General features: G+C 51.0%; 1 protein-coding gene across 2 annotated transcripts in view; it reads right to left on the bottom strand.

Annotated features, from left to right (window-relative positions):
* MCM5 (minichromosome maintenance complex component 5) overlaps positions 1-10,295 on the bottom strand; it is a 50,730-nt gene extending 40,435 nt beyond the window's left edge. Inside the window, exons 1-6 of one of the 2 annotated variants that reach the window (XM_054470558.2) lie at positions 10,107-10,295; positions 9,710-9,884; positions 6,994-7,120; positions 6,785-6,913; positions 3,619-3,791; positions 1,832-1,987 (exon numbers count right to left, since the gene is read on the bottom strand). In XM_054470558.2, coding sequence (XP_054326533.1) covers positions 1,832-1,987; positions 3,619-3,791; positions 6,785-6,913; positions 6,994-7,120; positions 9,710-9,876 — 752 coding nt within the window. In that variant the 5' untranslated portion in view covers positions 9,877-9,884; positions 10,107-10,295. The remainder of the gene's footprint in view (positions 1-1,831; positions 1,988-3,618; positions 3,792-6,784; positions 6,914-6,993; positions 7,121-9,709; positions 9,885-10,106) is intronic. The other variant, XM_063662999.1, reaches the window with a different exon arrangement.
* Positions 10,296-14,053: the final 3,758 nt, after the last annotated feature.

The raw sequence follows: 14,053 nt of genomic DNA, 5'->3' as shown, positions 1-14,053 counted from the left end.
ATCTCCACGTGTCTGCTGTCAGCTCGCTGGGTGGCGCCCTTTAGCCTCTCAGGGCAAGACTTCCTCTTCATGCCCTCCAGCCTCCTTGAGGGGCCACTAGCCCTTTTTGCCTCTTCGTGGCTCTGTGAGCTCATTTTGCCTCTGGGTTTTCATTTCCGTTTTAAAAATGAGATGTTGAAACAGGGAAGTCTCCAAGTCCCCCAGTCAGAGCCAGGGTGGTGTGGAGGGACACTTAGTCGCTGTGTGACCTTAACGAAGTCACTGCACCTCTGAGCCTAGGGGGATGATGAAGTGGCCTGCCTCTGATGTTGTGGAGTCAGGTGAGGCAGCAGACATAGAAGTGCTTTATACCATCAGAAATCACAGCTCCAGAAAAGACCATCACCGTCACTCCATGAGCTTCCAACTCCCCTCTTCCCATACCCGCTTCGTAAGTTTTCAGGATTCATGAACTGCTTGGAAAATCACACATCCTGATTACGTAATCTGCATGAAGGAACTGTGCTAAACACGACAAGCATTTTCAAGCAGCCCTCTGAGAGATGAAGGACTGTCCTTATCCCCATTTTACTGATGAGGAAACTGAAGTTTGACAAAGTCACATAACTTGCCCAGGGAGCAAGAGCCTGACCCCTACATACTCTGTTGCCACTAATGAAGTTAACAGAAGCTATAGAGCCACTCTCCTCAGAACACCTGCATGCAATTTCAGGATACGCAAGCCCAGGTTACAACCCTAATCAAAGATCTCAAAACCTTCCACCCAGGTTACTATGAGGGGCCCAAGCTCAGTACCCTCTCCCCCTCAGTAGAATCTTTTTGGTTTTCCTTTTTGAGACAGGGTCTCACTCTGTTGCCCAGGCTAGAGTAGAGTGGTGTAATCACAGCTCACAGCAACCTCAACCTTCTGAGCTCAAGTGATTCTCCCACCTCAGCCTCCCAAGTAGCTGGGATTATAGGTGTCTGCCCCAACACCCAGCTAATAAAAATAATTTTTTTTTTTTAGATACAGGGTCTCAGTATGTTGCCCAGGCTGGTCTTGAACTCCTGGCCTCAAGCAATCCTGTCTCAGTCTCTCCAAGTGTTGGGATTACAGGCATGAGCCACCATGGCTGTTCAGCAGGATCTTAACAGAAAGCCTGGGGTACGCTGGGCGCAGTGGCTCAAGCCTGTAATCCCAGCACTCTGGGAAGCCAAGGCAGGCAGATCACGAGGTCAGGAGATCGAGACCATCCTGGCTAACACAGTGAAACCTCATCTCTACTAAAAAATACAAAAAATTAGCCAGGCATGCTGGCGGGCGCCTGTAGTCTCAGCTACTCGCAAGGCTGAGGCTGGAGAATGGCGTGAACCCGGGAGACGGAGCTTGCAGAGAGCCAAGATCGCACCACTGCTCTCCAGCCTAGGCGACAGAGCCAGACTCCGTCTCAAAAAAAAGAAAGCCGGGGGTAGGAGGTGGGATGTCAGGCTGGGAAGAAGCTTTCCCAGCTATTGGTTACCTAGCTGTGCACCCTAGACCTCTTATCCTAGGAAGAACACAGACTTTGGAAAGCAACAGACACAGGCTGAAAGCCCAACAGTAAGTCATTTAACCTCTCCAAGTTACATTTCCTCATCTGCAAAATGGGGCTGACATAACCCTGCAGATTATGGAAAGACGAGATGAGAGGAACTTATGGAAGCATTAGGCACAGAGCAGGCGCTCTGCAACTGGCCACCTTCTCCACCCCACTCACCCTGCTCCAGATGACCCACTCCCAACACTCGGGTTAGGGCCACAGCTGGGACATCCACCATCGTAGATGCCCACGTCCCGGCCCCTCTGCCTCACCTGTCGCAGTAGAGCTGCATGTGTCTGGGCATCTCCCCGTGGGGGACTGCATCAGGCAGCTCCTGCAGCTTCAGGGTCTGGAAGTCCACGCATTTGCATTTGTCGGGCATGATGAAGTACGGGTCCAGTGGGCATTTGGGGCGCCCAGCCTGATCTCTGTACAAGGTAAGGGAAAAGAGTCACCAAAGCTACCTGGAGAATCCAAAGGCAGGGCTCATTCATCCCAGGAGCCAGCAAGGAGATGTTGCCAGCAGCAATTTATGGGGTCTCCAGAATAAGCTGGAGATAAGCCCTAAAGGAAGGCAACGCTGACGGACCTAGCACTGGATTGAGAGTCAAGGGAACTGCTTGAGGCTGGGTTCTTCCATTAACATGCTGAGAGGAGGCAGACAGGTCACACTCAGTCTTGCAGGGTCATGGGGTCCTCATGGGTGAAGAAGAGCTAGTTCATCAATTCTCTTACTAAAGCCCCACTCAAATCCCAAGATCTTTTCCAGTGGGATTCTAGGCAGTTCTAGACCATTCTGAGGGTCTAAGCCTCTACATATCCCTAGGTAATTATGTCATTATTCAATAAATACTATAGCAACAGAAAGAAGCAAACATCATAGCAAAACCTACTATGTGTCTGACACTATTCCAGGTGCAGGGGGCACAGCAGTGAACAAAAGGTCCCTGCTCTTGTGGAGCCTAAGTTCCTATCAAGGGAGGCTGAAAAGACATACAAGCAAACAACCACATAAAAGAGTAACAGCTACATGCTGTGAAGAAAAGTAAAGAAGTAGGCAGGTGTGGGAGAGACAAGGTGTGTGCGCACCAAACTGAAGACGAAGGGTCGGGCAAGATGCCCCTGGTGAGGGGACATGTGAAGAGGAGCCTGAAGAAGTGAGGACACAGACTATGGCGGCTTGAGGAACAGCACTCCCAGTAGAGGAAACAGCAAGGTCAAAGGCAGTGAGACTAGGGGTGGCCAGTGTATTCCAGGAACAGGAAGGAGGCTGGAGAGAAGAGGGGCAGCGAGGCCTGGGGGAGCCGGGAGCAGATCGTGGTGGGCCGTGCAGGACTTGACTAAGAAGTAAATGACTGGACCACCTGCAGTGTCAAGGGACACCTGGCTGCTGGGTGGAAAACAGATTGAGGGGGCGGAGGGTGGACGCGGGGGCTCAGGGAGGAGGTAGCGCGCCACTCCAAGTGAGAGATGCCAACAGCATGGAATGAGGCCCATGGATGGGAAGCTGAGGAGGCACCAGCGAAGGAGCCAAGAAAGAGCAGCCAGTGAAGAGGGTGGGGCTCCTTCAGACCGGGGGCAGCAAACATTTTCTAGAAAGGGCCAGAGGATGTGCATTCCAGGTTCTGCAAGCCAAGAGGCCACATACTCTGCCTTTGTAGTGCGAAACCAGCTGTGGGCAATACTTAAATGAACGAACGTGTTCCTGGGCCATAGGGTCAGCAGGCTAGATCTGGCCTAGTGAGCAAACCATAGTTTGCCTCAGAAGATTCCAAGTAGACTCATTCCCCTGGACTGCTTTTCCCTCCCAACCCTGGGTTCCCTACAAGGCTGTCTGGGTATCCTGGTGAGACAGAACTCACCAGTGTAGAGGGACACTGTTCACAGTGTCTCAGAGCCACAGGGCATCAGATCTGTGCCAATCCTAAAGGCACACCCCTGTCCAGCCCATCCCAGTGGATCTCTAGAAGCAGCTGCAGGCAGTGCTTGCTACTTGTTCTCATCCTTTCTCATCTTCACTCAGGTCACCTCCCACAGTCCCTTTTGGCCACAGACTCACGTGTTGCACTTCCTGGGCAGGGCATAGCCCTCCAGGCCAGGGCGCATGGCAATGTTGGTGAGGGTGTTGCGGCAGCTGCGGCACTGGATAGAGATGTGGGTGGCCTTGGCACGGACCGCAGAGGCCGCGATGATGATGCCAGGGATCTTCACCAGGTGTGACATCATGTCCGACTGTAACAGAGCCATCGGGAGGCTTGTTGGTTAAGGGGAGCCAGGACACACCTGAGATATGCCGGTAAATGTCCTGGGCAGGGGCCTGGAGGAGGTGGGCACAGAGCTGCAGGGAGGGGCACAGTTCTTCTGTTCAGCTCAAAAACTGCTTCCAGAGCATCCACCCAGTGCCAGGCTACCTGGACCCGGTGGTTCAGAGGAGCCTCAGGCACAGCTCCTGCTTTTAAGGACCTCGCAGCACAATGGGGGAGGGGGCAAGAGATACACAAAGCACATTTCCCTACAAAGTGGCAGGTGCCAGGACACAGACCTGAACCCCAGCTCTGATGGCAACATCCCTGGACCTGTAGAGTACAACACAGAGAACAAACCTGGGAGGCAGGGGCCCATGTTATAGTTCAAGTTCTGTCAAAACCTGCTGTGTGGCCTTCTCTCTGAGTCACTTCTCTTTGAGCCTCAGTTTCCCCATCTTAATGACTATTCCCACACTGGACAACAAGGCAGTAATATTTTATCTTTTTTTTTTGAGACAGAGTCTTGCTCTGTCGCCCAGGCTGGAGTGTAATGGCAGGATCTCGGCTTACTGCAACCTCCGCCTCCCGGGTTCAAGCAATTCTCCTGCCTCAGCCTCCCAAGTAGCTGGAATTACAGGTGACTGCCACCACGCCCAGCTAATTTTTTGTATTTTTAGTAGAGACGGGGTTTCACTATGTTGGCCAGGCTGGTCTCGAACTCTTGACCTCAGGCAATCCACCCGCCTCGGCTTCCCAAAATGCTGGGATTACAGGCATAAGCCACTGCGCCCGGCCGTAATGTTAATTTTTAAGTGTGATGTTATTGTAGCTATGCCTTAAAAAATGATTCTTCAAAGTCTGGGCGCAGTGGCTCATGCCTGTAATACCAACACTTTGGAAGGCCAAGGTGGACGGATCACTTGAGGTCAGGAGTTCGAGACCAGCCTGGCCAACATGGTGAAACCCCGTCTCTACTAAAAATACAAAAATTAGCCAGGTGTGGTGGCATATGCCTGTCATCCCAGCTACTCGGGAGGCTGAGGCAGGAGAATCGCTTCAACTGGGGAAGCAGGGGTTACAGTGATTTGAGATCGTGCCACTGCACTCCATCCTGGGCAACAGAGTGAAACAGTCTCAAAAAAAAAAGAGATTCATCTTTCAGAGATACATGGCAAAATAGTTCCAGATCAAATTATATGATGTATGGGACTTGTTTCAAAAGAACTCCAGGGCCACAGATGAAATAAGATTTGGCCTCTATGGATCACCTGAGGTCAGGAGTTCGAGACCAGCCTGGCCAACATGGTAAAACCCCATCTCTACTAAAAATTAGCCAGGTGTGGTGGTGTATGCCTGTAATTCCAGCCACTTGGGAGGCTGAGGCAGGAGAATCGCTTGAACCCGTGAGGCAGAAGTTGCAGTGAGCTGAGATCGTGCCACCGCACTCCAGCCTGGGCAACAAGAGCGAAAACTCCATCTCAAAAAAAAAAAAAAAAAAAAAAAAAAAATTGGCCTCTAATTGCTGGGTGATGAGTACAAGAGGATTCGTTATACAATTCTCTTTATATTCTAATGTTTGAATTATCCATAATAAAAAGTAAAACATAAATTCTCAGCCAATCTGCTCCTTCCTATGGCCAGTCCTTGCCCTTCACAAAGCTCCCGAACCACTAGTGAACAGGACTGGGACAATCTCTCTCCACCTTGTCTCCATTTCTCAACGCCCTCCTCGGGCTGAATGAGAGAATCAGACATGAGCAGAAGTTTTGCTGGGGCTCTCAAAGAAACCAGGAAGAGGCTGTGGGAAGCAGAAGCGAGGCTGGGGAAGCGGAATACAAGGCTCCATGCCTGCATCATTACAATAAAGTGGCCATCACCACCTCAACCTAGCACCTGGTCAGTCTCAGCATAGTGGATGGTGCGATGCAATGAGGGATCCAGTATCACCCACAAGCGTTCTTGCCCGGTATGTGAAATCGAAACACAGGCCTTTGCATCTAACTTCCAGCTTCCAAAAATCAAGGGGGGAGGGGGCATGTTTTAACCACCCCAAGGAGGCCTTCAGATAAATCTAAAAGGCAGCACATTCTACAGGATAATGGCTCCTGCTTCTTCAGCAAATCAATAATGTATCTGTGAAAGAACTTACACCCAGAGTAAAGGAAGCTGTTCTGGATTAAAAGAGATTTAAACAATCCAATACAATGCCTGGTCCTGGCTGAGACACATGAGCTGTAAGAGGCAATTGACGTAATTTGGTCAATCTGAATCTAGACCACATATTCAATGATACTAAGATATCTTTGATGTTTCAGTTGAGGTGCTGATGATGGTATTGAGAGTATGTAAGAAAACCTTTTTTTTTTTTTTCGGGATAAACTGTCATGTCTGTAATTTATTTTTTATTTTTAGAGACAGGGTCTTGCTCTGTCACCCAGGCTGAAGTGCCGAGAGGCACAATCAGAGCTCACTGTAACCTCAAATTCCTGGGTCCCTTGATTCTCCCACTTCAGCCTCCCAAGTAGCTTGGACTATAGGCATATGCCACCATACCTAGCTTTGTTTTTTTTTTGTTTGTTTTTTGTTTTTTTTTTTGGTGAGTCAGGGTCTCAAACTCCTGGTATCAAGCAATCTTCCTCCCTCGGCCTCCCAAAGTGCTAAGATTAGAGGCATGCACCACCATGCATGAATTTACTTTAAAATTCTTTAGCAAAAAATAAAAAGGACAAAATAGGAAACAACGCAAAATGTTAATTATTGAATCTGGGTGAAGCTATACGGGATTCATTATACTACTCTCTGCTTTTGGGTGTGTAATTTTTCATAACAAAAAGTAAAAAACAAGAAAAGTTCCTTTTGTCTGCAAGAGACAGGTTCAGAAAGGTCAAGTGCCTCGCTCAAGGTCACACAGCTAGCACTCAGGTCTGCCTGCATCCAAAGCCCTCTGCACCATGCAGCAGCCACAGCCCCCCGACGCACCTTCAGGCTACGAATGCTGGAAGGGCTGGCATCCGACTTGAGCATGACCTGGATGTCCTGGAGCACCTCCTCCCCAGAAGGCCGGGGACGGGTCACCTCATCAGCTACCTCCTTGGCAGCTTCCTCCAGCTGGAGAAAGGGAAGGGCACAGGCTGTTAGTAACTGGGGCAGAGCAGCCCTGGGGAGCTCAGGGATGGGGTCCCACTCACCAGCTGCAGGTGCTCAGCTGGCTGCTTGTACAAGTAGTCGGCCAGGTCCTCATCAAAGCTGGCCAGATCCTCCATCTCCACCTCAATCCAGTACTCCCCCAGGTTGTAATGCCGCTTGAGTTCATCCCTGGAGTGGGCACGTAGCAGGGTGGGGCAGGAAGGGTGCAAAGAAGAGGAAACCAACATTGGCTGAAGCGTGCCTGTACCCCTGAAGCGGCCCACACCACAGCCACCATGACCTCACCATTCCTCTTCCCAAACACACATCTAATTCCAGATCATTCCATTATTTAACCCTGCAGAGGCTACTCACTGCTGGCACAGGCATGCCCTAAAGAAAGCTCCATGGAAGGGGTCCACGAGATAGTCAAAGGATGTTTCAACACTCAGGCCAGCATGCACAAAACAACAAGCCAGTTCTGTCACTGAAGGATTCCGCGGAGCCTTTAACTTACTCTTGGAGAAGAACAATGTACACAGCTCAAACTTGGGGCCCAGTGCGGTGGCTCACGCCTGTAATCCCAACACTTTAGGAGACTGAGGAGGGTGGATTACTTGAGGCCAGGAGTTCACCAGCCTGGGCAACATGGCAACACCCAGTCTCTACTAAAAATACAAAGATTAGCCGGGCATGGTAGCGTACGCCTGTAGTCCCAGCTACTGAGGCATGAGAATGCTTGAACCCCAGAGGTGGAGGCTGCAGTGACCAGAGATCTTGCCAGGGCACTCCAGCCTGGGCGACAGACTGAGACTGTCTCAAAAAAAAAAAAAAACCAAAAAGGTACCGGCCTCACCACATGGAGAAACCCCATCTCTACTAAAAATACAAAAAAAAAAAAGACTAGCCGGGTGTGGTGGCGGGCACCTGTAATCCTAGCTACTTGGGGGACTGAGGCAGGAGAATCACTTGAACCCGGGAGGCAGCAGTTGCAGTGAGCCAAGATCACACCACTGTACTCAAACCTGGGTGACAGAGTGAGACTCCATCTCAAAAAAAAAAACAAAAAACAAAACAACAAAAAAAACTGGAGGCGCCAAGGCAGCAGAAAACACATCTGCCTTATCAACCTCTAGTCAGACTGTTTTTTTTTTTTTTAAATAGAGACTGGGTTTCACTGTTGCCCAGCCAGGTCTTGAACTCCTGGGCTCAAATGATCCATTGGCATCGGCCTCCCAAAGAGTCGGGATTACAAGCATGAGCCACTGCGTCCAGCCCAGATGCTTAGCAGAGCATCCCATGTGAGTACTGTTGCAAGAACATATTTGGGGACCACTGACCAACGCACAGGCCGTTCCCCAGCCTCGCAGTATCACAGGCCTGAGCCCCATCTCCCTTATGTCCAGGAGCCAGTAAAATGGTCAGACTGGTACTGAAAGCCACTTGCTGTGAGGACACTCCACACCTCTACACAAGCAATTGCTCCTACCTAGACAGAAGGCTTTCTACACCTGCAACTCTGACCTTAGCTCAAAGGTCACCTCAAACTTTAGCCCCTGGGAAAACTTCCCTAAGTCCTTTCACCTTCCTCTGTGGAGGAAATGACCACCATGGAAGTTATCTGTTGGTCTTCAAGACTTACTCCTCTGACTTAGGAGCTTCTCTAGGACAAGAAGCACGTCTTTTCATCTTTGTAGCTCAGTGCCTGGCACACAGGTGGGCAGTATCAGCTGCTGCATGAATAAGTGAAAGCAGGAATGTCTTTACCCATTTCTGGCCTGGTGAGGCCCAGAGACACGGACACCTGGAAGTCACTCAGCTAATAATGGGCCAATGCTGAACCTGCAACCTCATGTTCTCTGCATTTTAACATCTCAGGGATAGAGGCCGGGCCTATGAGGATTCTCATGATGTCACAGGTCGTACAATCAACTAGAAGCAGGAGCCAGGTCCAGCTTCAGTGCTGCAGCCCAGCACCCAGAACAGTATCTGGCAGGCAGCAGGTGCTCAATCAATGAAGGTGCAAGACTGGTATAAATAAATGAATGGGCGAAGTGAAGTGAATCCTAACTGCCATCTTCACCTTTTACACCTACAGGGAACTTGAGTTTGTAAGGTCTCAGACATGACATGGAAGGATGATAGGAAGCAGATGAACAGGAACAAGAGCTGGATAAAGAACTAAACAGTCCAAGTGGCGCTAGCTGGTTGCTGGTGGCCCACTCAACAGGTGACTCACCCAGAAGTTAACTCCAGGTATAGATAAAATACACAAAACAGGCCGGGCACGGTGGCTCACGCCTGTAATCCCAGCACTTTGGGAGACCGAGGCGGGTGGATCACTTCAGGTCAGGAGTTCGAGACCAGCCTGGCCAACATGGCGAAACCCCATCTCTACTAAAATTACAAAAAATTATCCGGGCATGGTGGTGGCGGGGGTAGTCCCACCTACTCCGGAGGCTGAGACACGAGAATCGCTTGAACCCGGGAAGCGGAGATTGCAGTGAGCCGAGATCGCGCCACTGCACTCCAGCCTGGCGACAGAGCAAGACTCCGTCTCAAAATAAAAAATAAATAAATAAATAATAAAACAAAATAAAATACACAAAGCCTTATACCAAGGCGTGAGGCTGCCGGGATGAGCCCTGGGACCCAGGACCGGCTCTTTCCCCCGTCTGGGCCCATCTGTGCTCTGACTGTCCAGGACTCTAGCAGGCTGGTAGAGGCGTGTGCGCGGCCACACTGGAACTCGAGCCCCCGGCCCCGCAGGAGCCGCACCTGTATTTGAAGGTGAAGCCCGTGCGGTCGGTGCCCACTCGGTACTGCCGCAGGAACTCCTTGAAGCGCCTCTGCAGCTGCGATTTGCGGGCCTGCCCCTCGTCGGCCTGGGCGTCGCCCCCGAAGCTGTCGCTGTAGAAAATGCCAGGATCGTCGAATCCCGACATGACTGCGCCTGGGGTGGGAACAAACGGCCAGAACAGGCTGCGGGCAGCGCCTGGCACCTCCTCCCCTCCGACGCCTGGGTCCCTGCCCTGAGTCCGGAGCGGGGGGACCCCCGGCCGCGCTCCTGGACTCCAACCCCAGTTCCCGAGAAACCCCTGTCCCACTCCAACTACGCCCGGAAATCCAGATGCCTGCTGGACCCCAGTCCCAGTCCCACTCCCACTGGCCTCACCTCTGGTTTTCCGCACTTCACAAACCAGGGGAGACAAGAACCTCCACGCTCAGCCGCCCAGTTTCGCGGGAAAAACTAGAGGCGCTGTTCGGACGCCGCAGCCGCTGCGCTCCCATTGGTTCGCCGGAGCCTTGCGGCCAGCGATTGGACCGTTCTGAGCCCTCCGGCCCCCCGTCTCCCGGACTGTCTGCCAAAGATGATTGGCTGCAAGGTGCATGACCTCGCCTCCTTCCGGGCTCCATTTTGTGTGCGGAACAATTTGGCGCGAAACTTCTGGCTGGGAAGGAAGTGGCGGCGCAGGACGGGGCGGACGCAAAGATGGCGGAGGGGCGGGCGTGCGGAGGGCGCCTTTTTTATTTTCTTGGTTTTTTTTTTTTTTTTTTTTTTTTCCTAAGGCATGGTCTCGTTCTGTTGCCGGGGTTGGAGTGCAGTGGCTCGATCACGGCTCACTGTAGCCTCAACCTCTTGAGCTCAAGCGATCCGTCCGCCTCAGCCTCCCGTGTAGCGGGGACCACAGGTGTACGTGATTTTCTTAAAATATTTCATAAATACGTAGTGTCACCATCTTGCCCAGGTCTCGAACCTCTGCTCTCAAGCGACCCGCCCGCCTTGGCGTCCCAAAGCACTGGGATTACTGGCGTGAGCTACCGGGCCAGGCCTGCGTGCTTTTCTTAAGCCTCCTTTAAAAGTCCTATGAAAAAAAATGACTCTTTTCATAGCCATAGGGAGAAAAAACTAGAAGTTTAGAAATGACGGTCCAGGTGCCCATTTTGCATTGGGAGACCGTGCCCTGAGGAGTGTTCGCTTGCCGGTCGTGGGGCCAATTCTCTCGGCCTGAGGCTCTGAGGAGCTCTTGTCCTCCAGCTGGTGGCAGGACAGGGCGATTACCGCGCGGCTCACCCGCGTCCCCGACCCGGGTTCTCGCACCCTAACACACTGTTTTTATTTGTTTATTTATTTGTTGAGACGGAGTCTCACTCTGTCGCCCAGGATGGAGTGCAGTGGCGCAATCTCGGCTCACTGCAACTTTTGCCTCCCCGGTTCAAGCGATTCTCCTGCCTCAGCCTCCCAAGTAGCTGGGACTACAGGCAGGCGCCACCATGCTCAGCTAATTTCTGTATTTTTAGTAGAGACAGCGTTTCACCATGTTGCCCACACTGGTCTCGAACTCCTGGCCTCAAGTGATCCGCTCGCCTCAGCCTCCCAAAGTGCTGGAATTACAGGCGTGAGCCACCGTGCCCAGCCCGGCCTCATTCTGTTTAACAGCTGCTTAATTTTCTGTAGTATGATGACAAAGACTCTCCTTGACCAAACTCTAGCCAGGTTCCTCTGGGCTCCCTTCACTTCTAAGCCTCAACCTTGATCTATAGGCACTGTGGCTCATGCCTGTAATCCTAGCACTTCAGGAGACCAAGATGAGAGGATCCCTTGAGTCCAGGAGTTGAGGCAAGCCTGGGCAACATAGCAAGATCCCGCTTCTCTAGAAATTTTTTTTTTTTTTTTTTTTTTTTTTTTTTTGAGACGGAGTCTCACTCTGTCACCCAGGCTGCAGTGCAGTGGCATGATCTCGGCTCACTGCAACCTCCACCTCCCGGTTTCAAGCAATTCTGCCTCAGCTTCTGGAGAAGCTGGGACTACAGGCGAGCGCCACCATGCCCAGCTAATTTTTGTATTTTTAGTAGAGACAGGGTTCCACCATCTTGGTCAGGCTGGTCTCGAACTCCTGACCTCGTGATCCGCCCACCTTGGCCTACTAAAGTGCTGGGATTACAGCTGTGAGCCATTGCACCCGGCCTTTTTTTGTTGTTGATTGTTTGTTTTGTTTTGTTTGAGACAGAGTCTCTCTCTGTTGCCCAGGCTGGAGTGCAGTGTCACGATCTCGGGTCACTGCAACATCCACCTCCTGGATTCAAGCAATTCTCCTGCCTCAGCTTCCCAAGTAGCTGGGATTACAGGTGTGTGCCACCACGCCTGGCTAATTTTTTGTATTTTTAGTAGAAACAGGGTTTCACCATGTTGGCCAGCCTTGAACTCCTGACCTCAGGTGATCCACCCACCTGAGCCTCCCAAGGTGTTGGGATTACAGGCATGAGCCACTGCGCCCGGCCTGAAATTTTTTTTTAATTAGCTGGGCATGGTGGAGCACATCTGTTGTCCTAGCTACTCAAGAGGCCAAGGTGGAAGGATGGCCTGAGCCCAGGAGTTTGAGACTGCAGTGAGTTTTGATTGCACCACTGCACTTCAGCCTGAGGGACAGAGCAAGACTCATCTCTAAAAAGAAAAAAAAGACAGGCCAGGCACCGTGGCTCACACCTGTAATCCCAGCATTTTGGGAGGCCAAGGTGGGAGTTCAAGACCAGCCTGGCCAACATGGTGAAACCCCGTGTCTACTAAAAATACAAAACTTAGCCGGGCATGGTGGCAGGCGCCTGTAATCCCAGCTACTTGGAAGCCTGAGGCAGGAGAATCGCTTGAACCTGGGAGGCGGAGGTTGCAGTGAGCCGAGATGGTGCCGCTACACTCCAGTCTGGGCGACAAGAGTGAGACTTAGTCTCAAAAACAAAAAAGAAAAGAAAAGAAAAAAAGACTTAAACAAACACTAACAGTTTCTACCAGCTGCTAACGTCTCTAAAATGACTCTAAGCCAGCCCCCGCTAAGGTGCCTGCCTGAGAAAACTCAAGGCTGCTGATAAATGTTTACCGTTTATTCCAGGCAACAGAGGATGTGACCTCTGTCTCCCAGTCTCTGTGGGAGGCAAAAATTCTAACTTTGATCATTGCCTACTGGCAGACACAGCTAGCCTCACCGCATTTACACTGACTTAACCTTTTGTAGTTTTTCACTTCCCTGACTCTCCTAATCACTTGCCCACCCCTTCCTCCCTCAATCTTCCTTTATTTTTTTTAGTTTTTATTTTTTTGAGACAGGGTCTCTGTTGCCAATGCTAGAGTGTGGTGGTGCAATCACCATCACTGCAGCCTTGACCTCCCAGGCTCATGCAGTCCTCCCACCTCAACCTCACCGCCACACCCGGCGAATTTATTCATTTGGAGAGATGGGGTTTTACCATATTGCCCAGGCTGGTCAACCTCCCTTTAAAATACCTCTATACAAATTAAAGCTGAGTTCAGTTCATACTGAACTCTTTTCCCTATTGCAATAGTCATTACTGATTAATATCTGTCCTTACCACTTTTTTTTTTTTTTTTTTTTTTTTTTCTGAGATGGAGTCTTGCTTTATCGCCCAGGCTGGAGTGCAGTGGCATAATTTCGGCTCACTGCAATCCCCGCCTCCTGGGTTCAAGCAGTTCTCCTGCCTCAGCCTCCTGAGTACCTGGGGTTACAGGCGCGTGCCACCACACCTGGTTAATTTTTGTATTTTTAGTAGAGACGGGGGTTTCACCATGTTGCTCAAGCTGGTCTCGAACTTCTGACCTCGTGATCTGCCTGCCTCAGCCTCCCAAAGTGCTGGGATTACAGGCGTGAGCCACCGTGCCTGACCGTCCTTACCACTTTAACTAGTGTCTGGCTTTGTTCGACAATTGATAGGAAAAAATTATTCAGCCATTCTCCTATTAGTAGAATTCAAGATAGTTTCTCTCTCCCCTCCCCTTTTCCTTCCTTCCTTTGTCAGTACAATGAATATCTATGCCCCTTTCACAGATGAGGAAACTGGGCCCAGGGCAGGAGAGTCCCAGCTGCTATTTGGTTTTTGCTTTGTTTTTTTGAGACGGAGTCTTGCTCTGTTGGCAAGGCTGGCATGCAGTGGTACAATCTCGGCTCACTGCAACCTCAGCCTCCCGGATTTAAGTGATTCTCCTGCCTCAGCCTCCCGAGTAGCTGGGATTACAGGCATGCACCACCACTCCCAGCTAATGTTGTGGTTTTAGTAGAGATGAGTTTTCACCATGTTGGCCAGGCTGGTCTCGAACTCCTGGCCTCAAGG

Source organism: Pongo pygmaeus, chromosome 23, assembly GCF_028885625.2.
Source record: "Pongo pygmaeus isolate AG05252 chromosome 23, NHGRI_mPonPyg2-v2.0_pri, whole genome shotgun sequence".
NCBI classification, from domain to species: Eukaryota; Metazoa; Chordata; class Mammalia; order Primates; family Hominidae; genus Pongo; species Pongo pygmaeus.
The sequence above is the reverse complement of the archived record's forward strand: the minus strand, read 5'-3'. Positions and strand labels throughout refer to the sequence as shown.